Source organism: Scyliorhinus canicula, chromosome 1 (assembly GCF_902713615.1).
Source record: "Scyliorhinus canicula chromosome 1, sScyCan1.1, whole genome shotgun sequence".
Taxonomy (NCBI): Eukaryota; Metazoa; Chordata; class Chondrichthyes; order Carcharhiniformes; family Scyliorhinidae; genus Scyliorhinus; species Scyliorhinus canicula.
Window position 1 is genome coordinate 262,259,945 of NC_052146.1, and position 27,515 is coordinate 262,287,459.

The window sequence follows — 27,515 nt, forward strand, 5'->3', positions numbered from 1 at the left end:
TTACCCAGAAATAATTGTCTGCACTGATTTATGATTATAAAAATAAAATAAATAGGGGCATCAACCACGATGCAACATCCTTAAAGGAGAAATACTTCTTCTATTCTCAACAAGCAAAATATTTCAGATGGACTGATATTCTTTTGTGATCTCTTGCTTTTAACCTGGTTCTAAATGTTTGCAAAATACTTTGACATGGCGGATCTGAAGCTCATATGTTCATAGAGGGTATATCAACACCTATAAAAGCAGCGTTGATATTCTATTGGCGCTGTACATGTAGCTGGCGAATTGAATAACATTATGCCAGCTAACGTTACGTTACTTTTCATAAACTGAACTCCATCCTTTGCATACTGCAGTGAAAATCAACTATGTTCACCAATGTTAAATGTGAGACATTTGCCTATTTCATGTAATTTAAATTAATTTATTTTTCTTAGGTCCATTTTTATTTGGTGCTTGGTTGTTTGCTGGCTCTCCCTCTCACTTACACCTTTCTTGTCAGCCTGTTCCCCTTTGCATTTCTTCTTGCCCTTTTCCCATCACCTCCTTCAACCTTGTTAATGAACCCGGGTCCCTAGTGCTGTGAAGCAGCAGTGCTAACCACTATGCCACCATGCCGTCCTCTTCTCTTTTCTAGGGATGCTCTATATGTCTGCCTCACTCGCCCTCGTTAAAGGGAAATTGCTGGCCTCTACACAGCATCTCCCTCTGCTGGCAAGAAGGTGCATCCTGTCACATCAGCCAGCAAGTTGGAGAGCCAATGTGCACAGCACTGCTACATCAGCTTAAAAGAACATAGCCCTGCATTTGCTCTGCAACTTTCTTTAGCTGGGTAAATTTCCGACGATAATTTATTTCAATCATTCTAAATAGCATTCAATAATAGAGACAGTATCCCTATCTCATCTCCCCTCCCAGAACTATTTGCAACAATGATTCCAGGACAGAAGGTGTAAAAAAAACTTTCAACCTTGATCTAGCATTCATCACACTGTACGGCATCCAGTTGACTTAATCCTGCTACTCTGGCCACTCAGGGTATTTGACTCTCAACCACCTTGCAAGCTTTGCTTTACCTTCCTCTTGTCCCAGCAACCACCACAGAACCTGTCCCACCCACTCTACCAGCTGAGTTATCTGACATGAGTTGGGGCTGAAATAAGAGCACCACAAGCAAAGAGAGGAAATAACAAGAACAAAAACCAGCTAAGGGTCCTACTTCACATCACTTATGTACACAATTCTGGGACTTAAATCTGCTGAGAGTGAGCACACAGGTATGAATTTTTGCCGATAGCTGGTGCTTGCTGAGAAAACCATTCCCGTTAGACTGTCAACTATTTAAGTCGAACCAGGAAAGTGAGACCAATGCAGAAAATATGAAAAGAGATTGATTTTCCAAAGGAATGAAGCCTTGAGCATGTTTAATCCAGTGAAATATGAGGTAGGTTAACAATTACTAAAGCACGAGCATGAGGGGGTGACCTGATAGAGGTCTACAAGGTTATGAGGGGCATGGATAGAGTGGATGGGCAGGCAGTCTTCCCCAGGGTGGAGGGTTCAGTCAACGGGGGTGTGGGTTTACGGTCCGTGGGGCAAAGTTTAGGGGAGATGTGCAAGGCAGGTTTTTTTTGTGCAGAGAGGGTGGCGAGTGCCTGGAACGCGTTGCCATGAAAGGTTGTGGAAACAGATAAGTAAGGTTAAGGGTGGGCTGTTGGGTTACGGGTATAGGGTGGATACGTGGGTTTGAGTGGGGTGATCATTGCTCGGCACAACATCGAGGGCCGAAGGGCCTGTTCTGTGCTGTACTGTTCTATGTTCTATGTATGTTCTATGTTAACGGCGTTCAAAAGGCATCTTGACAAATACATGGATAGGGTGGGTATAGATGGATACGGCACTAGGAAGTGATGGGGATTTTGGTAAAGGTTGGTATCATGACCGGTATAGGCTAGGAGGGCTGTAGGGCCTGTTCCGGTGCCGTATTGTCCTTTGTTCAAACCTATCAGAGCAATGCTCTAAGGAAAGGTCCTAAGACTAAATAACTGTATTTGCTATAAGGGCAAGAGTTTAGTATGCAAGTTGTTCATTATAAAAGTTAAATAAGTTCAGTTTATGGGCCATTGATTGAACCTTTAATCCCCCCACCCCCCTGGATGCATTCTCCATTTCTACTACCATTGCACACAACAGCAGAGCCGTAACATTCATGTGGCCCACATAGTTATATGTATTTAGCCAGAACACACTGAGCTGCTTAACAAAATTGTGAGGGAAAGTTACTAAGAAATTGACTTAAAAGGGCTAACTCTCTTAATACCCAAGTTCTGACCTATCCACTACAGACAACAAAGGGCAGAGCCAAACATAATACCAACATCGACCACAGGCCACACACCCCTGCATAGAGGTTGACAAACGTCTGTCATGGATATAGTGCACTGAGGATTTACATTATGTGCAGTACTAAGAATTGCATATGATAGCTTTGCAAAATAAGCTAAATTGAAATCCTGCACAGTAAAGTGAATACTTATTTCTGTTTCTGAGCTGTGTAAATAACACGCCAAATTCTCATGATGGCTGGCTGGCAGCAAGTCCAATTTGTTACCAAATGAAATATAACAGACCCAATATTGCTGGAAATATAACATGTTAACAACACACGCTGTTACCAACTGGCTAATAAATGTGCGTGTTTAAGAGGTCCATGTCTCTAGATTTCGCTAGTCGATTTACATCATTTTGTCCTTTGCACCACAAAAAGAGCATAATTTGTCAGAGTATACTGGATTTGCACATTAATTGCCCATTAAACGTGCTGCAGAATATTAGGGCTGAAACCTAACAGCACAAGCACCTTTTTCACATTTTGTAATGCAATGTTAATCGTTCTCTCTGGCCCAGAAACGGAACAATGCAAATTGTTCAATCTCTTCCCTGAATAGAAGCTTAGGAAGAGTAGGTAATTTAGTCCCTTAACCCTGTTCTGCCATTTAATGAAATCAAGGTTGATATATGACTGAATGCCATATACACACTTTATCAAATATCTCTTCATTTATTTGGTTAACATAGAAATCTATCTCAAGATTTAAATTAACAACTGACCTACCATCAACTACTATTTATAGAAGAGTTCCAAACTTTTGAGTAGTAGTGTTTCCTAACTTCAATCCGGAAAGGCTGGGCTACGGTCCCTAACCAGTGGAAATTGCTTCTTCCTATTTACCCCTTTTATATCCTGTAATCCAAATCATCCCGTAAACTTCTAAATTCCAGGGAATCCAACCCTAGTTTTGTAATTTATTTTCACAATGTGAGCTTTGGCATTCAGGTAACTGGTAAATCTATTGCACACTCTCCAAGGTCAATATATCCTTCCTAAACTGCATACAGTCAACCGCTGTTGGAGGTTTCAAAAATGTAATTTAAAAAAAAAACTTTTCCTTTTTTCTCTCACTTAATCCAATCTTTCTTTCCTTTTTTTTTTCTTTCTGACCCTGATTTTACTCTAATTCACCTGCCTTAGTCATTCCTGTTTTTTTCTTGATCCTGAAATCTCATTAGTTCAGGAGATGCACTGTTGGCCCGACTGTTCAGTAAGGTACCAGATGCCCCATTGCCCGTGCTGTACCATTATCAACTCACACAACAGGCGAAATAAGCGAGCTTAAAGAGTGCAGGAAAGTGTCTCCCCGACATGCATCACAAGATGTCTGCTCCAGTGGGATCGGAGATCTATTGTATATTTGCAATTTTAAAAAAAAGAATAATGACTTCAATACATCCTTGTTGTTCTTCAAATATAGCGTTGGACAGTCCTTAAGCAATTCTCTTACCATTTTTTGAACCAGAAAGAAGTCCTTATTATGTACACTCAGAGCTTTGTTGAATAGTTTCCTCTCCGTCGTTGTCCACTTGTCAGAGCCTAAGAAAAAGATAGATTTTTTAACACAAAGACCACCAATTTGTATTGTGGTTGAAATTTGTTACCCTTTAGCGTTTCCACCCTTAGTGTTCTCTTTATGGTCATATAGTTTTGGCAATAATAACTGGAGACAGTCAGAAGGTCAGGGACACTGACCATTGCCTCGGCTGCTCTTCATCCAGCCTCTTTGGTGTACCCGACAGAGGCCAACAACCACCTTCCTTTGGATTTTCCCCCATCCTCCCAGCTCCAATTGTCCAAGTGTATCTCCATCGTATTACGGCAGGTATGTGGATGGGGAAGCAAACCAAGAATTGGTGGCATTGCATATTTCTGTTCAAATGTGCTCCTCTGTTCATCTCACAAGTCCAACTAGTTGGATGCACTTCACATTCCAGTACTCATGATCGAAAGCGGGGAATCAAACTATCATTAACTCTCTAGGGAATTTTCTCAGTTTGTTTTTCAATGTTTTAACATTAGAAATGAGTTAGACCATTTAAATGTTGAACTTGCATATTAATTGCTGTTCCATCAACATTATTTGGCCATACTCCACCGCATGCAGGTCTGAGGCTGCCAACTAATACAGCAAATTTCATATTTGGAAATATTTTCACTTTAAACATGTATTCTTTGAAATCCCGACTCCTAAATAAAATCTTCAAAGTTTTGGCTTGGCTTATTGGTAGCAATTAGCAATCACCCAACACTGCATCCCAAGAACCATGATCCCACACAGATACAAAAACAGATGTCTGTGGATGCTGGAATTCTGAAATTAAACCAGAAAATGCTGGGAATACTCAAAACGTCAGGCAGCATCCGCGAAAAGAGAACCAGAGTTTAATGTTTCAGGTCTGACCTTCTGATGAAACGTTAATGTTGTTTCTCTCCCCACAAATGGTGCCTGGCCTGCTATATATTCCCACTTCTCTTTGTATTACCAGTGATTACCAACCCTTCTGCCACTGGAAACAGATTCTCCTTACTTATCCTACCAAAACCATCATGATTTTAAACACCTCTATTAAATCTCTCCTTAAACTGTTTGTTCTAAAGCGAGCGATCCCAACTTCTCAAATGCCAGTAAGTAATTGAAGTGCTGTAATTCTGTTACTATTAAGAGTCAATTCTACTCTGGACCTTCTCTGTAGGTCATTACATCTTTCCTAAAGTGCATCCAGAAGCAGAAACAATATTCCAGTTGGGTATAACTAATAATTTAGAAAGGTTTAGAATGACCTCCTTAGCTTTTGTATTCAAGAATCCAACGTGCGTTTTTTTAATATAAAATAAATCTTATCAACCTTTCCTTCCACTTTCAAAGATGAGGACTTCAACCTCCAAGGTTCCTGCACTCCCTTTAAAGTTGTACCATTTAGCTTTTATTGCCTCTTCTCATAGTGGATCACTTTATGCTTCTATGCGTTAAATTTTGTGTGGTCAGTGTCTGTTCATCACACAAGACTGTCCAAGTGCTTCTAAAATCTGTTACTATTCTCCTCACTTTTTAAACTATATTTCAGTCTGAAATTATGCCGTGAGTACTGAATCATTAATATGAAAATCAAAATTAGTAGTCCTAATTCTGACCACTGGGAGATCTTGTGCATGCTTTCACCTGTCTGAAAAACAGCCATTCATCACTAATCTTTGCTGTTCGTCCCTTAGTCAATTTCATTGCCACATTGTTACCGTCACTTTAATTCTATGGGCTTCAATTTTGCGAAGAAGTCTATTATGTGCCACTTTATTAAATTTGTTTTAAAAATGATCATGCACAACTTCAACCTTCAACAATTCAAAGAATGCAATCAAGTTTTTCCAACAAATTTGCCTTTAACAAAACTATACTATCATTTATTAATCCCTATTTTCATGTTTTGTAACAGGTGTGTAACACTTGCAGTTCTCCAGTCCTCTGGCACTATTTCAATTTTTTTAAAAAGGGGATTGGAAGATTGTGCCAGAACCTCAGCCAACTTATTTCCCTCAGTAGCCTACCTAGGCTGGGTGAATTTTCTACTTTTGAGCACTGAAATTCCAGGCATATTAACTTAAATGCCCAAAAGCAAATTGAAATAATAAACTTACAGGTAGAGAAAGAGATGCAGCAGTCTTAATTTCATTGCATGAAAAAATTGGCTTCATCAACTCATGATACAACTTTTAACACCATCTCGCGTTTGCAGAAAAGGTTCAGCTATTTCAATAAATACTTCCAATTGTGAAGGATTTCAGCATGTAGGATTTGTGGAGATATGTACAGTGATATGGAACAAATCTGATGCGATGTAGATTCAGTACAGTAAGATCTCTTTCTACCTATTGAGATTATACTATCACAATCATTAAATATAAACTTCAAATTTAGACCTATTAATACTTTCTAGTGGGTGCTTGTTACATTATTGATAATATGAGATAGGGATCTGTTCACAACAATGTGGCATACATTCTTCTTTATACGACTAAGTCCCAATACACCATAAAAAGGCCAGTATTTCACTTTCAAATGAAGATTTGGAAAACGAACATATTTGCAATCTCTCAAAAGTGTGGCTGTTGTCTGGAACTGCTAATGTAATGATTTCCTGCCCGCTGGCTCACTACGGTCTCAGTACAGTCCTATCTCCAAGTACAGGAACCGAAAACAATGACAACGTAGCAGATAACATTCTGTACAAATGACCATTCATTACCACATTCTGGCAGACCAATAGTACAGTAAATTAAATCTGCTCGAGGGCTGGAGGGTAGGGGAGCAAGAGGAGGAAGTGTGAATGGGCGAAAATCTGTTTTGAGTAGTAACACAAGCATTGCAATAGGATGGAATATTGGGTGATGCACAGAGCAGCTGACCAACTTGAAACAGGCCATTCTATGTTTCCATACAGGACAAATTGACACACTTAAAGAAAAGTAAGACACAGACAGATTAGTGAAGTTAATACTTTTCAGAACAATGGAATTTTGACACAAATTCATTACGTGTGTGTTTGTGTGTGTGTGTGTGTGTGTTGGCAGTTAAACATGTCATTTTCAAACATCTGAGACAGGGAGAATGACATCACTAGTGGAGATAGCAAAAGCAAGGAAGAGCACGTAAGGTTTCCCACTCTAATGAGTTTTACAAAACCGAGTAAAGGAACTAAAATTAAGCACAAAATGAGGAGAAATCTCATCCTTATAACTGACAGGAATGGGAGGGTACAAAATACATATATATAGTTAATTTAGAGTTCCAAATTCCACCCCCCCCCACCCGCAAATTAAGGGGCAATTTAGCATGACCAATTCACCTACCCTGCAGATCTTTGGATTGTGGGGGTGAGACCCACGCAGACATGGGAGGATGTGCAAACTCCGCATGGACAGTGAACCCTGGCCCTCAGCGCTGATGCAACAACTGTGCCACCATGCTGCCTGACTACAGAATAATCATATTTGGCTCGTAGATACATAAAAGAGGCGGCATTTTGACCCTTCGAGCCTGCTCCGCCATTTATCACGATCATGGCTGATCATTCAACTCAATAGCCTAATCCTGCTTTCACCCCATAGCCTTTGATCCCATTTGCCCCAAGTGCCATATCTAGCCGCCTCTTGAATATATTCAATGTTTTAGCCTCAACTACTTCCTGTGGTAATGAATTCCACAGGCTCACCACTTTTTGGGTGACGAGTTATCCCATCTCTGTCCAAAATGGTTTACCCTGAATCCTCAGACTGTGATCTCTGATTCTGGACACACCCACCATAGGGAACATCTTCCCTGCATCTAACCTGTCCAGTCCTGTTAGAATTTTATAAGTCTCTATGAGATGCCCCCTCATTCTTCTGAACTCCAGCATGAACAATCCTAACCTAGTCAATCTCTCCTCATATGACAGTCCCGCCATCCCTGGAATCAGTATGGCAAACCTTTGCTGCACTCCCTTGAGAGCAAGAACCTCCTTCCTCAGAAAAGGAGACCAAAACTGCACACAATATTCTAGGTGCAGTCTCACCAAGGCCCTGTATAATTGCAGCAACACATCCCTGCTTCTGTACTCGAAACCATTAGCTTTCTTTACCGCCTGCTGCACCTGCATGCTTACCTTCAGCGACTGGTGCACAAGGACATCCAGGTCCCGCTGCACACTCCCCTCTCCCAATTTACAATATAAATCTGCCTTCCTGTTTTTGCTTCCAAAGTGAATAACCTCACACTTATCCAAATTATACTGCATCTGCCATTGATTTGCCCACTCGCCCAACCTGTCCAGATCATGCTGTAGGATCTCTGCAACCTCGTTACAGTTCACCCTTCCACCCAACTTGGTATCATCTGCAAACTTTGAGATGTTACATTTTGTTCCCTCATCCAAATCATTAATATATATTGTGAATAGCTGGGATCCCAGCACCAATCCCTGTGGCACCCCACCAATTGCTGCCTACCAATTTGAAAAGGACCTATTTATTCCTACTCTTTGTTTCCTCTCTGCCAACCAGTTTTCTATCCACCTCAATATACTTCCCCAATCCCATGCGTTTTAATTTTGCACAATAATCTCTTATGCGGGTCATCACTCTCAGCCATATCTTGAGATCAAGAAAAGTATCACCCAAATGATGCGTGGGGAGGTGGGGTTGCAGCAAATTCAAGGTGGTCACTGAAATAATGAGTTTTGCTCATCTCCTGTAATATTACATTTTATATTCAAGAATAATTGAGTTATTATTTACCAAGAGAGGTCTCAAAGTGAGCCAATCTGCTTCAGATTGAGAGTCAAGTTTAAATCTACTAAGATCACACTATAAGTTCCTATGGTATCATAACATGACTAAGCACAGCCAGACTCAATTAAAAAATAATGAATAGGACCATAACAAAGTCCATCTGGCTTCAAGCACTAGTAACTCATTGAATGGTGGAGCAGGCTCGAAGCACCAGATGGCCTACTCCTGCTCCTAGTTCTTATGATTGTGACAGTAGACTATTGAGAAATCACAGTAGAGCCAAATCTTGTCCTTGTCCGATGACGGCACCTGCACTTCCAGCAGGGTTCACTGGGCACAGATCAGGAAAGGAACTCTTAGCCTGAAGCTATTGAGGTCATTTGTACTTAACTTAACACTGACTGGATCAAATAACTTGGAGGTTAAATGTTACACATCTCATTGCAAAAAAATTATCCTTTTATTTTAGTGCGAGCAATAAACAATAGAGTCAGGAGGCAGATTTCCTAGCTTGTACCTGCTCTTATAGCCACGATATTTATAGGGCTGGAGCAGTTTAGTTTCTGGTTAATGGTAACCTCAAGGATGTTGATAGTGGGGGATTCAGCGATTGTAATGCCATAGAGTGTCAAGGGAAGATATTTGCATCCTCTATTGTTGGAGATGGTCATTGTCTGGCATTTGTGCGGTGTGAATTTTATTTGCCACTTGTCAACCCAAGCCTAAATGTTGTCGAGGACTTGCTGCACGTGGATACGGGATGCTTCAGCATCTGAAGAGTCACAAAAGGTGCTGAACGTCAATCCCCACTTCTGACCTTAAGATGGAGGGGTGGTCATTGATGAAGCGGTTGGGCCGAGGATACTACCCTAAGGAATTGCATTGATGCAGGGTAAAACTATCCTTATGTCAATATGTTGCCCCTACTGTACTCCATGATGCAATGACATGTGACAATGAACAAAATTAGTTAAATTTCTTTCATTTTCTTTCTGAAAAATAGATGGAAAATAAAAACTAAAATTACTTCTTTAAAACAAAAGTCAGGATTTGTATAACCCAGAGCTTCATACAGTAGTCCCCCGTTATACCGCGCTCCGCAATACCGCGGTTCGCGATATACTGCGGGGGGGCTTATGGACCCCAACGGTCAGTTGTGTCAATTTCAGCGGCCGGCTGATTGTTTCAGTGAGAGAGCAGCTTCCCTCTCCGGATCAAAGTGAGCCGGCCGCTGAAATTGACACTGCCCGCTGCTCTCTCCCTCCAATCCAACTTTTAAGTTTTAATGTTTCTGATTGGAGGGAGAGAGCAGCCGGCAGTGTCAATTTCAGCGGCCGGCTCACTTTGATCCGGAGAGGGAAGCTGCTCTCTCACTGAAGCAATCAGCCGGCCGCTGAAATTGACACTGCCCACTTCTCTCTCCCTCCAATCAGTACCCCAGCAGCCACAGCCTGTACCCCAGCAGCCACAGCCTGTACCCCAGCAGCCACAGTACCCCAGCAGCCACAGCCTGAACCCCAGCAGCCACGGCCTGTACCTCAGCAGCCACAGCCTGTACCCCAGCAGCCACAGCCTGTACCCCAGCAGCCACAGCCTGTACCCCAGCAGCCACAGCCTGAACCCCAGCTACAGAGGGGAGGGGCGATGTGAGACAATGCTGGTCTTGCAGAGGCCCGTATGACCTCCTCCTGTGTTCTCTGCTCTCTCCCTCCAATCAGCCGGCAGTGTCAATTTCAGCGGCCGGCTCACTTTGATCCGGAGAGGGAAGCTGCTCTCTCACTGAAACAATCAGCCGGCCGCTGAAATTGACACTGCCTGCTGCTCTCTCCCTCCAATCAGAAACATTAAAACTTAAAAGTTGGATTGGAGGGAGAGAGCAGCGGGCAGTGTCAATTTCAGCGGCCGGCTGATTGTTTCAGTGAGAGAGCAGCTTCCCTCTCCGGATCAAAGTGAGCCGGCCGCTGAAATTGACACTGTTTTAATTAGATCCACGATGGGGGTTTTAAATTTATTTAAAAATCTATGCTAGCGCTTCCCATTGTGAGTCTACGGGGGTCTGACCTCTCCCCCCGCCCCCCGTAGACTCACAATGGGAAGCGCTAGCATAGATTTTTAAATAAATTTAAAACCCCCATCGTGGATATCCGCGGCTCGGTTGCAACGCGGGTGGCTGTCTTGGACCCCAACACCCGCGTTATAAAGGGGGACTACTGTAGTGAGGAATTACACACAATATATGTGTTTATTTCTTTGCTGTCGAGGTAAACTTGTTTTATTGCCTCTACCAGAGGTTATTAGACAGATCTAACAAACACCACTATTAAGTTTAATTACTACACAAACAAATTACTGGGCCATTTAAGCTGAATAATCCGTTGTCTGTAACAATATCAGTTTTAGAACTAAATGACGTAATTTATATATTTTTTTGATATAAATCACATTGTAGTTTAATTCACAGCAGCTGGGGCAGCACGGCGGTACAGTGGTTAGCATTGCTGCCTACGGCGCTGAGGACCCGGGTTCGAATCCCGGCTCTGGGTCACTGTCCGTGAGGAGTCTGCACATTTTCCCCGTGGGTTTCACCCCCACAACCCAAAGATGTGTAGGATAGGTGGATTGGCCATGCTAAATTGCCCCTTAATTGGAAAAAATAATTCGGTACTCTAAATCTTTTTTTTTTTTTAAATTCACAGCAGCTGAATCTTGACTGGATATAATAAATCAGCTCCCTTTAAATGGAGCTACAGCCGATTGGATGGGTTCTCTGTAGAATTTTGTAAGAAATGTGGGGAGGATCTGGGGCCCCTGGTGGTGAGGGCATATCATGAGGTGAGGGAGAAGGGGGAACTCCCTCCTACATTATCGCAGGGGTCTTTATCCCCAATACTAAAGAAGGATTAAGATCCGGAGCATGTGGGTCCTATCGTCCAATGTCGCTATTAAATGTCGATGTGAAGTTGCTGGCAAAGATCCTGGCCTCGTGAATCAAGGACTGTGCGCCGGGGGTGATAGGAGAAAGGTCAGACTGTGTTTCTAAAGGGGAGGCAATTGTCAGCACATGTTAAGAGATTACTAAACATGATAATGATGGATGGACAAAATTCGCGACAGCGCTGGCCCCGCACCTGCGGGAGATGTTCACAGACTCGCTAGCTAGGGGCACACTGCCACCCACGTTAGCACAGGCCTCAATCTCGCTGATACCTAAGAAAGACAAAGACCCAACGGAATGTGGGTCATACAGACCCATATCTCTGCTGAACGCAGACGCCAAAATACTGGCCAAAATCCTAGCCAAAAGGCTAGAAGACTGTGTACCTGAGGTGGTCACAGAGGACCAGACGGGCTTCGTCAAAGGTAGACAGCTTACCGCGAACATCAGGTGCCTGCTGAACGTGATAATGACCCCCTCCGGGGAGAGAACACAAGAGGTGATCGTCTCCCTGGACGCAGAAAAGGCCTTCGACAGAGTCGAATGGAAATACCTCATAGAGGTACTGGAGCGGTTCGGGCTTGGAACAGGGTTCACCGCCTGGGTAAAGCTCCTATACAACGCTCCCATGGCGAGTGTACGGACCAACAATACCAACTCCCAATACTTCCAGCTGCACAGGGGCACTAGACAAGGATGCCCACTGTCCCCGCTGCTGTTCGCACTAGCAATCGAACCGCTAGCAATCGCGCTCAGGGCAGCAAAAAATTGGAGGGGGATCCGAAGGGGAGGTAGAGAGCACAGAGTCTCACTCTATGCGGATGATCTGCTCCTCTATATCTCGGACCCACAAAGCAGCATGGACGGAATCATAGCGCTCCTGAAAGAGTTTGGAGCCTTCTCGGGCTACAAACTCAACATGAGCAAAAGTGAGATCTTCCCAGTACACCCGCAAGAGGGGGGGGGGGGGGGGGGGGGGGGGGGCAGCACTAAAGGGGCTGCCGTTCAAACAAGCCCGAAATAAATTCCGCTACCTGGGGATCCAAATAGCCCATGACTGGAAAGGGATCCACAAATGGAACCTCACCAGCCTGACGGAGGAAGTTAAAAAGGACCTGCAAAGATGGAACACACTCCCGCTCTCCCTCGCGGGGAGAGTCCAGACGATCAAAATGAACGTACTGCCCAGGTTCCTTTTCCTGTTTAGATCCATTCCGATCTACATCCCCAAGACCTTTTTCAAAGCGCTGGACAAACATATCATGGCGTTCGTATGGGGGGGTAAAAATGCTAGGATCCCAAAGAAAGTCATACAAAAAACAAAATCCAGGGGGGGGCTAGCCCTCCCGAATCTACAATTCTACCACTGGGCGGCAACAGCCGAGCGAGTAAGGGGATGGATCCAGGAGCCAGAAGCCGAGTGGGTGCGTGCGGAGGAGGCCTCCTGCATGGGGACCTCCCTCCGGGCCCTCGCCACGGCAGCACTCCCATCCCCACCCAAAAAACACTCCACCAGCCCAGTGGTGACAGCCACCCTCCAATCCTGGAACCAACTGCGGCAGCAGTTTGGCCTGTGCAGAATGTCGGACAAGGCTCCCATCTGCAACAACCATAGGTTCAAACCAGCACTGACTGACGCCACCTTCAAAAGGTGGAGGCAGGACGGGGGGGACACTGACAGTCAGGGACCTATACACGGATGACAGGATCGCAACACTGGACGAACTGACAGAGAAATTTCAGCTAGCTGGGGGGAACGAGCTACGGTACCTGCAGCTCAAAAACTTCCTACGAAAGGAGACAAGGACGTACCCACAACCGCCACGACAGACACTACTGGAAGACCTACTGGACGCAAGTATCCTAGAGAAGGGGAACTGTAGTGACATGTATGACCGACTGGTGGATAGGGACGACACCGTACTGGACGCAACAAGAAGGAAATGGGAGGACGACCTGGGGATGGAGATAAGGTGGGGACTCTGGAGCGAAGCACTGCATAGGGTCAACTCCACCTCCACGTGCGCAAGGCTCAGCCTGACGCAACTAAAAGTGGTACATAGAGCCCACTTAACGAGAAACCGTAGGAGTAGGTTCTTCCCGGAGGTGGAGGACAAATGTGAGCGGTGCCAAAGAGGCCCGGCCAACCACGCCCACATGTTCTGGTCTTGCCCCAGACTTGTGGAGTACTGGACAGCCTTCTTCGAGGCTATGTCCAAAGTGGTGGGGGTGAGGGTGGAGCCATGCCCGATAGTGGCGGTCTTCGGGGTTTCAGACCAGCCAGATCTATCCCTGGGGAGGAGGGCGGACGCCCTTGCCTTTGCCTCCCTGATTGCCCGCCGTAGAATCCTGTTTGGCTGGCGGTCAGCAGCACCACCCAGAGCTGCAGACTGGCTGTCCGACCTCTCGGAATCTCTCCAAATGGAGAAAATCAAATTCGCCATCCGAGGGTCGGACGACGGCTTCCACAGAACGTGGGAGCCATTCATGCAACTGTTCCGGGACCTGTTTGTGGCCAACGTACATGAGGAAGAATAGTCGGGTGGCCAAGAACCAGGGGAAAATGGACGGGAATCGGGGGAAGGTAGCCGGGGGGGGGGGGGGGGGGGGGGGGGGGGGGCTACGGGCTCGGTATGGGGGTTTGATGGCAAGCCAAGGCCCAAAACCAAACTATAAATAAATGCCTATAAACATGTGCCTCGGCCATATTGGGGAATGTAAAATATGTATGCTGGCTAAAGGGGGCGGCCACAATTATTGTTGTGAAGATGCTTACCTGTAAATATTCATGTTAAATTTTTGTGTTTTCCTTTTTTTTTTTCTCTCTCTCTCTAATGACTTGTGGTTTGTCGTGTATAAAATATGAAAACTCAATAAAAAAACATTTATTAAAAAAAAAAAATGATGGATGGACAAGACACATAGAAATACAGTGGCAATGGATGCAGAGAAGGCCTTTGATTTGGTGGAATGGAAGTACTAGGGCGGTTCAGGTTCGGGCAGTGGTTTGTTGACTGGATCAGATTGTTGGATAGGATGCGGGAAGCGAGCGTGCAAATCAATTGGGTGAGCTTGGGGTACATTGGCCACACTGTGGGATAAGGCTGGGGTGCCCACTCTCCCCCATGCTTTTCGCCTTGGCAATAGAGCGTCAAGGATGGTGCAGTGGGGGTGGGGGGTCTCAGCACAGGGTCTCACTCTACTCGGACAACCTGCTGCTTTATATCTCGGACCCACTGGGAGGTATCGGGGGGAATTATGAGTATTTTGGAGGAGTTTGGCTGGGTTTCTGGATATAAGCTAAACATCGGGAAGAGTGAGATGGTCCCGATCGAGGCCAGGTGGCAGGAGAGGAGGTTGGGAGAGCTGCAGCTCAAGGTGGTGGTGGCGAGCTGCAGATATTTGGGTATCCAGGATGGGATATTGGATGGGAGCAGCTGCACAAGTTGAAGTTGGTGGAACAGATGAGGGGGGATTTTAAGAGGTGGGATGTGTTGCCACTGTCGCTGGCGGGGTGGGTGCAGACAGTGAAAATGATGGCGATGCCGAGGCTCTTATTTGTCTTTCAGAACCTCCCAATCTTCATCCCTAAATCATTCTTTAAGAAAGTCAATACTTTGATCTTGGGGTTTGTGTAGGCGGGGTAGTTCCTAGGACGCACGTGAGTGGCTAGGATGAGCGGGTTCTTCGGTTGGGGGGGGTAGAGGACAGGTGTGGGCTGTGCGCAGGGAGGCCCGCGAATCACGTTCACATGTTCTGGGCATGTTTGAAACTGAAGGGGTTCTGGCAGGGGTTCACAGACGTAATGTCTGATGTGTTGAGGGTGAAGGTGGCCCCGAGGCCAGACGTGGTGATATTTGGAGTGTCGGAAGACCCGGGGGTCCTGGGGGCAAGAGAGGCTGACGCTCTGACCTTTGCCTCCCTGGTAGCCCCAGAGACGGATTTTGCTGGAGTGGAGGAGTTCCTATGGTTGGAACTATGGTAAGAGGGTTGGTTGGTGGGTTTGCTCGGAGGTAGAAGCCGTTCATCGACTTTTTTAAGGAGAATTAAGGCGTCAGCAGGGGGAGGGGGAAAGATAAAGGGGCTAAAATGGGGAAGACAGGACGGGAGGGGAATGCCATGGGGTTGGGGTGTTGATTATTCATTTATTATGATGTTCCTGTTTGTTGTTGCTCTTATGTCTGTTTGTATTTGCTGTTTATACTAATGTCTTAATAAAAATACTTTTTAAAAAAGTAATAATTTAAGTCCTCATATTCTACTTCTCAGACTCTCTTTCAAATATGAAAAAAGTTGTTTTTCTAGAAAAGGTCCTTCAATCAATTCAGTTTCTCTTCATTTGTTTCCATTGATTGCTAGTATTTTTTGAAAATCGCTACAGTGAATAGGAGGTGGGATTAAGAATCAATTTTATAATATTTCACGATCACTTGCCATACACTTTTTTTTTGGATCTTCTAAAGTATTTGTAAAACTTAATGCAGAGGCAGCATTAAATTCATTGATACTATTAATCTCCTTAATGATCTTATTTGGTTCCTCGGAGTTCTTGCACACAAATTTCCTGTTTATCCAGAGATAGAAACAAGAAATTTTGCCCCATATGGTGATTTTTCTCCCTGGTTTGAGATTCTGTAACATCTTTTCTCGTATAACTACGTATTGTACAATTTTAATTTATGGTTAGCCAATCCTTTTTGATTTCTAAACTAAATTGCAATATTTACATTTTGAACAGAAAATCTTCCTGTTGTCGACTGGCACCCAATGTACCATGCACATATCACTTATGTCACTAATTAGGCACATACCTAATGGCACTATCTTATTCAGTGGAGAAAGAGAATATATTCACACACTGTAACTGAGAATGTTTTCAGTTTGATTTGGACACTCTTCAGGTACTTTCCCTTCTGTTCAACACAAATCACCACCTTCATAAGCAAGCCCACAGTTATGAATCAAACTCTCAGCTCACCAGAGAAACAACCCAGAGTTAGCATTCACAGGGTAAATTGATGTTACTAAGATCACCAAATATATTGCAAGGTTCTTCCTGCCATTTGAAACAGTTTCATTCAGTAAATGCAGCAAAATAATGAGCAAACAAAGCAAATTTCACTGGATCACAAAAGATTCTCATGAGATTCTCCATAATGATGTTCCCTTGAACCAGTAAGGATTATACATGGAATTGTGTGCTCTTGGGCTCTGCCGCTAGCCTTAGCTTTTAAGAAGTTTGGTGGGGAGAGTGCAGCCGTTCAAGATGAACGTGCTGTCCAGATTCATCTTCCTATTCAGATCACACCTGATCTTCACCCTCAAGGCCTTCTTCACTGAGCAATAACAGGCGGATATAAACAGTGAAACAGTGCGATTGGGATAACCGATTACTGGGGGCCTCAAACGTGTATATATGTTTCCTATGTATTTAAACCTGATCACTTTGTTGCCTCTGTTTTGTTTTACACCGTCTTTTCTTGGGATCTTTTGTTCTCTTTTCTTTCTAATTTAAATCTTTGATCAGCAATGTTGTTACAAGTTAAATGCAAAAAACAATAAAAACATGTTTAAAAAACATGCATATATGTTTTAAGCGTGATTGGTCACCTAATTAAGTGGAGAAAAACAAACTTGCTGTATTTCTTCAGAGTGCAAACAGCAGAACACGACCACTGTTAACATGGTATTACAGTTTACTGCAAGTGATTCACGAGTAATTAACTCGACAATTACAGAACATTTGAAAGTAACTGCGGAGGGACACATTGGGCACAATTCTAACTTGGGTGCGTGGGTAAGTTTTGGACGGGTTAAAAATCAGGCTCACTGATCAACCAAACAGGAGGAAGGAAAGAGAAAAATTATGAAGCTAACAGGGTTCAGGGAAAAGCAACAAATGCTGGCATTGCCAGCGACATCCCCATCCCATAAAAGAAAATTAAAAAAGTATAACAATCAATTTCTTTATAATAATAATCTTCATAATTGTCACAAGCAGGTTTACACTAACACTGCAATGAAGTTAATGTGAAAAGCCCCTCGTCACCACATTCCAGCGCCTGTTCGGGTACACCGAGGGAGAATTCAGAATGTCCAATTCACCTAACAAGCGCGTCTTTTATGGAATAGAATTCAACTTGGATCAAAAAATAAACTATCCAAAGCTTGGAATTGACGGAGATTATTCTGTGTTGATGCATGGATCTGCTTTACTCTTTCTCAGTGGTCTGCCAAAGTTTAATAATAACATTTTTTCTCAATATTTTAACTGAGAAGGCCAATCCAAAGAGCTGTAACTCCAACTGGTAAGTACACCTTTACAGTGATAGAAAACACCATTATTTAGGGAATATCTGCTTTCCAACGTGAGGAGAGCCCTCTGATTGATTAACAATTAAGTCAAAACAGTGGGTGTGAAGGAAATAGATAAAATTTTTACTTGGGAAAACTGGTTACTTGCAGACCAAGTGACACAATTAACATCTGCAAGTTAGGCATTAGAATCCAAGTCAACCTCAAGTAGATGGCATATTAGCAATTAAATCAATTCCTGAAGCGCAAAGGTATCTGAATATGCAATGAGGAGGCAGATGGGTGAAGTTCAAGTCCATCAAAAGGAGAGGTAAATGAGCTTTTATGTCCCAAAAAAATCTTGATGTTCACATCGGTAGCTGAGTTACAATATACCAATCAGGCCCCGACAGCTTATTCAAGACGCAGATGTAATTTTGGTCTTCTATTGGGGAAGCGCACCAGTGGAACTGAGAATTAAATGGCACGGCTGATTTGGCCAATTAGGAAAATTATTTTCAAAAAAGTTTGCCAAAAGTGCAGGGCCCCTGATCCCACAAAAAATCTTCCCATCCCCTGTCCATTACTCTTTGGCATTCCCTAATGTATCAGTTCTGACACGGCCTCGTTGAGGAGTTGCCAGATCTCCTGCAACCCAGCTCCTGACCCTGATGGGGGAGCTGTCTGCTTGCTTATACTATCGTAACGAGGCCTGAACATGAAAATGGATCAAGCCTGGAGCCATTTATGGTAATGCACTTGTGGTAAATCCCTTCCTTTCCACCATGCCTGTCATGCGGTGGATCAGAGCAACAATGCACACAATGTTGATCTGTATAACTTGGTCGCAAGGGTGTCAAAGTTCAGCTGTGGTTGTAGTTCTGCTATTTTCACATTGAACCTGAAAGAAAACCTGAACATGAAATGAGATGAACAATTCAGCTTCACTGAAAACCCAGGAAGCCAAAGGACAAACAAAAATCACCGGCTATAAAAACATGTTAACCAATAAAAACGGAAGCATATAGCAAAAGTGCAGATCAGGGTATCTCAAAATAAAAGAACAAAAGTTCATAAGGATTTTGCAGCATTGCCAAGCCCACAAATAGTCAGAACTGAACAATTTAAAGGTTGATGTGCCACTGACCAATCAAGAGACAGAAAACTTGCACTGAAATGCAGGAAATTAAATTATTGCAAAATATCTAATACTTCATTGATATTTCGAATATGCAAGAACAGGTATCCTGCACAAATTTGCAAACTGTCAATGCAAACCAAAAAAATCCTCTACCATTGATCATCCCATTGATTCTATTATGACCAGAGAAAAGGATAATTCTTCTTATATTAAATTGACTGGAGCTAGGGTGTGGGGCAAGAGACAGTTATTTGCATTTTGGGTCAGGGCTGGATTATTGAGGTTAAGTGCAGGTCTTGATTCATACCATATCAGGAGTACTTAGTGCAAAACTTGCCATTAACAGGTCCAGGCAGCAGGCAACCAAGGGAGTCATCCAGCCAGACTGTCTGCCCCTTTCCACGCCTTCATTTGCGGCTGTGTGTTCCTGGAGAGTGTGCATGCAGTGTCCACCCACACGCACAATCGAGATCTTCCATACCTGGTGGGAACCGCAGGGTCTGAGGCGCTTTAGTGACCCTTTTAATCGTCTTTTGAGTCAATGTTTTTAAGTTTCAGTTCCTCCTAATCAACACCTCCTGGTGCCTAGATGTAGCAACACTGGCGAGTTTCTGCTCCCCTGACCTAGAATACCTGATGCTAAAATGCTGCCCCAGCTACCTTCCGCAGGAGTTCAGCTCCGTTATCCTGACGACAGTTTACATCCCATCCCGTGCGAACGTGAAAATCGCACTGGACAAAATATTAACCATCACAAATAGCGTTGAAACAAAACTTGTTCATTGTAGCTGGGGACCCTGCGGTGCCCAGCAGGTATGGAAGATCTCGATTGTGCGTGTGGGTGGACACGAAAGAAAGGCAGCCAGCATAATTAAGGACCCCATGCACCCCGGACATACTCTCTCCCACCTTCTTCCGTCAGGAAACATACCAAAGTTTGAGGTCACGTACCAACCGACTCAAGAACAGCTTCTTCCCTACTGCCATCAGACGTTTGAGTGGACCTACCTCGTATTAAGTTGATCTATTCTCTACACCTTGCTATAACTGTAACATCATATTCTGCAGTCTCTCCTTCCTTCCCTATGTACGGTATGCATTGTTTGTACAGCATGCAGGAAACAATACTTTTCACTGTATACTAATACATGTGACAATAATAAATCAAATTCTTTGTTTTTGTTTAGGGAAATGCCCCTTTAAGAAGTGGTCCTTTTTAATTTGTCCCTCAAATTGTTAAACTTAGTTTAATTAGTTGGAACTACCAAAATAGTTCAGGAGCAGTTAACGGACATCCATTTAGCCTGAATTGGCCAATTAGTGGCCAGAGGCAGCGCGAGCCATACAACTAAGGACTGCAGAAGGGCACTTTGAGCAGGAGGGCCAACAGGAGGTTCTCCAGGATTGCAGCCTGCTATTGGATGCATGGGAGAGAGATGGCACCTCTACCTTGAGACAGCTCTCAGCACTTTGAAGAAATTGTAAATAAAACGACCACAGGGGCCTCACGGTAGCATGGTGGTTAGCATCAATGCTTCACAGCTCCAGGGTCCCAGGTTCGATTCCCGGCTGGGTCACTGTCTGTGTGGAGTCTGCACGTCCTCCCCGTGTGTGCGTGGGTTTCCTCCGGGTGCTCCGGTTTCCTCCCACAGTCCAAAGATGTGCAGGTTAGGTGGATTGGCCATGCTAAATTGCCTGTAGTGTAAGGTTAATGGGGGGGATTGTTGGGTTACGGGTATACGGGTTACGTGGGTTTAAGTAGGGTGATCATTGCTCGGCACAACATCGAGGGCCGAAGGGCCTGTTCTGTGCTGTACTGTTCTATGTTCTATGTTCTATCTGCTGTCCCACCATTTTCTGGGGGAAAACAACTTGTGGCCACAACCATGGCGAGGCAGGCAAGGTAGGAAGCCTTCCTGGAGTGCTGGCCTGCTATCGTGAGGCTAGCCCCAAACAACTGCCATGCTCCCAATGCTGTGGGAGACCCATCGACCAATTGAAAAATTCAAGTCAGCCTCTAACCAATGGCCTTAATTGGCCTGTTAATTACCTTCATTGCTTATTTTATGCTTGCAAGTGAGTAGCTGTTCTTCCCCCAATATGGCTTTCCCCAAAGTGGCTTGGGGGTGGTGGTGCGGGCCAAGCAGCATGACAGCTGGCAAGACAGAACTAGATTTAGGATTGAGTTGAGGAGAATCTTCTTCACTCAAAGGGTCCAAAGGGTTGTGAATCTGTGGAATTCCCTGCCCAGTGAAGCAGTGAGGCTACCTCGTTAGATGTTTTTAAGGCAAAGGTAGATAGATGTTTGAACAGTAAAGGAATAAAAGATTCCGGTGAGCGGGGTTCTGGTAAGTGGAGCTGAGTTGACAAAAAGATCAGCCATGATCTTATTGAATGGTGGAGGAGGCTCGAGGGGCCAGATGGCCTACTCCTGCTCCTAGTTCTTATGTTCTACCGGCTGTTCCCGACAACGGGTTATTCCGGTCCCCTGCTGGTGCTTGGGTTTCCTGGCGACAAGGGGTGGCAGTCACTGGGAAATCCCATTGACAGCGGCGGGATGGGTGGGTAAATCCCACTGGCAGGCCTTATCTGCCGCCGAAAAACAAACTTTATTATTAACACAGGATTAAACATATTAATATCATAGAAAATAGCTTTACAATGAACAAGTCTTAATGTAAAAGGAAACAGTTCAACTGGTTGGTAAATCCCGCCCTTTGATTCGAATATGACTTTTCTTCAAAGCTCTGGGCTCTGAAGAAGAGAAATATTTAACAGTGTTAACTCTGTTTCACCCTTCACAGGTGCTGCCAGACATGCTGAGCATTTCCAGCAGTTCTGTTTTTAATTCAGTTTTTCCAGAATCAGAGTGTTCTGCTTTTCCTTTACAGATCCTTGATATCCTGACCAATACTTATCCCCGAATCAACATCACAAACCATTATCTGGTCATTATTATATTGCTATTTGCGAGAGCTTGTTGTTCGCAAAGGGATTGCCACTGTGATGAAGGCAAGAATCTTTGATCGGTAGCAAGCAGTTTAGCTGTAGGCTTTTCTAGTCTAACAAGGACAGCAGAGTTCCAGGTTGTGCCTGAAAGGGTCTCTCTCTCTTTTTCTGAAAGGAAATCTCAACACCAAAGTACAGAAAGTATCCCTGTGTTTGCTAACTTTATTTACAAGGGCTTCTGACCTGTAATGGGCTTGCTTGATTAGAGATAGAGACGGTATAACTTAACAGTTGAACTGTTTCCTTTTACATTAAGACTTGTTCATGGTAAAGCTATTTTCTATGATATTAATATGTTTAATCCTGTGTTAATAATAAAGTTTGTTTTCATATAAAAGATCCGTATTGTGCAATCCTTTCCTCATAATTTCACAAATTGAAACATTGTTGGACTTCTCATGTGGTTTCTTGATGCAAATTGGGGTCCGGTCTGGTAACACCATATTTCCTTGATCATAACAGTGTAGTGGCAAAACAACAAAAGGCTGAAAAATCCTTTTAGGACATCAACGGTGACCCTGGGTCACTGTCCATGTGGAGTTTGCACATTCTCCCCATGTCTGCGTGGGTCGCACCCCCACAACCCAAAGATGTGCAGGGTCGGTGGATTGGCCATGCTAAATTGCTCCTTATTATAAAAAAAGGACATCAAGGGTGTGAAAGTCACTATATTAATGCAAGTCTTTCTTTTCTTCTGTAGCACTTGGCTATTGATTCTGCCATCAGCATGATCAACATAATGTTCCAAACAAATAATCACTACTTTCAATGTACTTATTGCAAAACCAGTGATAATTATTTTGATAAGTCAGCATTGGTGGCTCAAAATCCAATGTTCCCAAGAGAACACCACAGTAGCTGGAAGGCAAGTTACTTACCAGCATAATGATAATCTGCCAGTGGATGAGATTTGGTTTTAATAGGCATTTTCATCAGTAATATCTCCACAGCCACCTATCAAAAAAGGAAACAGAAAAAAACAGCCAGACATTTATTCAATGTTTCGGTAGCATCTTTAAGGGGCACAATTAGCAAATGAAACAGAACAGGGGAGCATAGCATGCTTTATGTTCAACCCATTAGAGAGACCACTCCATTAGGTTATTCCTGATAGTACATTCTTGGCATGATCAAAATGATTTATATTCTCTTCTGTCAAATTCAAGTGCAATATTGCAAAGAATTTATTCTCCCATAATGAACTATGAAATATCCAAAACCTGTGCCAAAATATTTTTGGGATAGCTAATTTCAGTCCTCTGGCATATTTAATGCCACATCATCACTCTTTCATAAAATCTTTTTCAAACAATACACCACATGAACAGACAGAAAACTTGAAAGTATATTTGAATCAAATCAATTAGTTGTTGCACAAGTGAAGGAGCTAAACAATTATGCAACCATGAAAGTTCTACTATTGGTCTGACATCCTTCCCTTTGGGATGTCAGTAAAAACACGACATTAAACAACTTGAAACATTTAGTACCTGCTCTTTGCTATCCAATTTAAAACTTTTAGGAACACGACTACTTTACATTTAGCAGCAAAACTGGTAGTCTGAAGAAAACACAGATGCCAAACAAAAACACTGAACGACATCTATGCATTTTGCTGTGGAAAGCAACAGAAGTCTGATTTATTTGGTACAATCGCCTTTTCCTTTTGCAATTTTCCTTTCCTTTTCAATTCCATAATTTTGACCATTATTTGTTGTCACTATCCAATGGCAGAGGCTTGATTGATGATTGCTGTGATCCACACAATGTCCTCTAAATTCTATACTGTCAGACATACAGACAAAAGAAATAATCACACAGGAAAACATTAATCTTTTGTTATTTAAATTCTAATCAATAAGCAAAGAACCCGACAGCACAGGAATTGGCCCTTCAGCCCTCCAAGCCTGCACCAATCATAATGCTTGTCTGAACTAAAACCTCCTGCACTTTCGGGGTCCATATCCCCCTATCCCCATCCGCAACTCCACCAATCTTTGTGCAGTCCACAAACTTACTAATCAGACCAGCTACATTTTCCTCCAAATCATTGACATATACTATGAACAACAAAGGTCCCAGAACTAATCAATTTGTAAATTTCCAATGTTTTAAATTTTTACTTCACATTTCCACAATTGTCTTTTTCTTCTTTTACCTAACCAATGCATGCAGACAAACTATAAATAAAGATGCTTTTCTGGAGGGTTGTTCCTCAGGCCCATTAATTACCTCTACAGTTAATAAAATATAAACATTTCTACTTTTGCAAAATGTACAAAAACATAGTTGCCAAGTGGTTTATCAGCAGGCCTTCCACAATTGTACTTCGAGTAACATAACAGATAACCACAGTCCTGGGGAAGTTAAATAAAAATTATTTTGCTGTGCTAAAATGAAATGGAAGCATTTGGTTTTAATTACAAGCAGCTGTACCATCTGCTGTGAATGCATTTTATAAAATGTTAAATACTTGTTGGAAAAGAATCATGCCATCTCAGTTAGAAACCAGCAATCGGAGCATGGTTTAATGTTGTACTTACCAAAATGTTACCATCTGCCTCAAAAAGACAATGTAGGGCAAGTTCTCGATTCGTCCCACCTCCTGGTAGCACACTAGAGCAGGCCATGTTCAGTAGATCTTCCACTATAAAAGATATAAAAATCAAGTTAATACAATTTTAAATGATATTGTCAACTTCATGCACAAAATCAAGTAATAGAAGATTCTCTGTTATGATAAAAAGCACACAGGAATTTTCCTAGTCAACAATTATTCCTTCACCAACAACAGAACAGATAACTTTTTTTTAAAACATCGCACTGGTGTTTGTTGGATTTGCTGTGTATAAATGGTTGCTTTCACCTGCACAATAGGGCATCACGGTAGCACAAGTGGATAGCACTGTGGCTTCACAACACCAGGGTCCCAGGTTTGATTCCCCCCTGGGTCACTGTCTGCATGTTCTCCCCGTGCCTGCGTGGGTTTCCTTCGGGAGCTCCGGTTTCTTCCCACAGTCCAAAGACGTGCAGGTTAGGTGGATTGGCCATGCTAAATTACCCGTAGTGTCCAAAAAGGTTAGGAGGGGTTATTGGGATAGGGTGGAAGTGAGGGCATAAGTGGGTCGGTGCAGACTCGGTGGGCTGAAAGGCCTCCTTCTGCACTGTATGTTCTATAGCTCCAAAAGAACTCCAAAATCTGTGAAGCGCTTTTGTATATTTTGAGGATGTAAATGGCAATATGTACAGGCAAGGTTCCTTTTTCTGCAAATACATAAGAAAATATAACTTGTGCTTTCATTAAAAAATTGAATTGAATTCTTTAAACTGGGCTGCATTAAAACAAATACCAATGGGTTTAATTGATGAACCAGCTACTAAGTATTTAGCTATCGCACAGCCAACAATAAAGTTTAAAAAATGTTGTGATTGCCCATATTATGTTAAATTTTGGGTAGATATACATTTTTAGAACATCGAACAGTACAGCACAGAATAGGCCCTTCTGCCCTCAATGTTGTGCCGAGCCATGATTACCCTACTCAAACCCACGTATCCACCCTATACCCGTAACCCAACAACCCCCCCCCCCCATAACCTTACTTTTATTAGGACACTACAGGCAATTTAGCATGGCCAATCCACCTAACCCGCACATCTTTGGACTGTGGGAGGAAACCGGAGCACCCGGAGGAAACCCACGCACACAGGGGGAGGACGTGCAGACTCCACACAGACAGTGAACCAGCCGGGAATCGAACCTGGGACCCTGGAGCTGTGAAGCATTTATGCTAACCACCATGCTACCCTGCTGCCCCGAATCCTTTAGTAAAGGATTTTGTTTTATTAGATAATGTAATTTTTTAAGTTTAAAAACAAATCTTGGATAATATACCAGCGCTGTGTACTGCAATTAATTGGAAAATGCGATTTCAGGTGGAAGTTCTTGAAGGATACATTTGTATCCCAGCCGCACTGTCAGAGAGTATTCAACAGGGGGGGAAAAGGGGAGAGGATAATAAAAATCTTAACTTTGACCCAGTGATAGCCTCAGACATGGTACCTGAACTAAAAGATAGTGTACCCACTCTTTTCAAAACTGAATATGCCAAGATACAGGGTAACAAATAAAAGGAGAAAGAAAGTCAAATTTTACTCCTCTCCTCCAAACAACCCACCCCTGAATTCTTATTTCCTGGAGGTGGGAACCCCTACTGAGGTATGACTGGCTAAACTCAGGTGGCCTGGCAGCACATTCTTGAAGTGGCCATTATTTAGCTTTGTTTGGGCAATGCCTTGCCATCTGAAATCCACACATGCACTTAGTAGAGGAGCAGGAATACAATTATACTCTTCTCCTCTCCAAGCCACATGTGTCAAAAGACTGTTAAGCCTAATGCGATCACCCAGCTCAAGAGGCACCTTTCTGCTCTGTCTTGTTCAGTAGCACAACACACAATGCATGTGCTATCCGAGATAGTTGGATCCATTTCAGTTTAAAAAAAAACAAAATATTTCAAAAAATCTGGGTGGGAGAATGAGAATAAACATTTTTAAAATATGTCCGTTTGATCCGAAATTAAGTACTTTCTAATCTCACCACAACTCGACAGATATTTTGACATTATGTGGATTTGGTGTCCGGTGATATCAGTACCTGATATGTCAGCTATTGGCTCCAAAGTGTTGGCGCCTTTTGGGTCCTGGATTCTGACCACGGGGGTGTCACAGGCTGAATATAGTCCAGGACCCAGTTGTAACTGAATTTAAAAATAAAATCATTGATGTCATCCCAAATGACATCCTGAACCACAAGAGCAAGCAGTCATTGCCAATTAAATTGCTTTTGGGGGTCTGTAACACCATGGAAATAATATTAAAACAGAAGCTTGCACTAGGTATTAAAACAGGCTTTAAATATAGAACCACAGTTTAGATGAAGACTTAATTGACCAAAGTATTCCCCAATTAAACCATTCAGTAACATGCTGAGATGCAAAGCAATATCTGCTGCAGTCACTCTATACCTTTTTGCTGGACGTCTGGGTCATCCAGATCACACCAAGGCTGCCACACCAAGTCAGCTTTGGGGACATCTTTTTCAACCAATGCCCTGTCTTGCATTGTTGGGATCGCTGCTTGAAACCGCAAACCCATATTGATTCGTCTAATAGAACAAAGAATAAATACTTCAGTATTTGTGAGCACAGATTAAATGGTTACAACCCCTCTCTGCAGAAAATTTTAATCACAATCCTCGGTATGCCATATCAGACAACACCTCAAATAAAATGATGTCAGGGTGAAACAAACAATTTTTAGATTTAGTTTTTAAAAATAATTACACTTCCTGCTGAAATTCATCTTTTACACAGCAATGAATGTCAAATGAATTTTCTCAATGAGTATGGAATCAGTTTGAAAAACTTGCGACTTCTCAATTGGGTACCTAAACAAACATAAATTAAATT

General features: G+C 43.1%; 1 protein-coding gene across 9 annotated transcripts in view; it reads right to left on the reverse strand.

The window, feature by feature from the left end:
* LOC119973889 (transcriptional-regulating factor 1) overlaps positions 1 to 27,515 on the reverse strand; it is a 274,278-nt gene that overhangs the window by 24,717 nt on the left and 222,046 nt on the right. For all 9 annotated transcript variants that reach the window (XM_038812482.1, XM_038812474.1, XM_038812510.1 and 6 more), the window contains 4 exons: positions 27,072 to 27,211; positions 24,588 to 24,691; positions 22,923 to 22,998; positions 3,849 to 3,937 (listed from right to left, as the gene is read on the reverse strand). In XM_038812482.1, the coding sequence (XP_038668410.1) occupies positions 3,849 to 3,937; positions 22,923 to 22,998; positions 24,588 to 24,691; positions 27,072 to 27,211 (409 nt within the window). The remainder of the gene's footprint in view (positions 1 to 3,848; positions 3,938 to 22,922; positions 22,999 to 24,587; positions 24,692 to 27,071; positions 27,212 to 27,515) is intronic.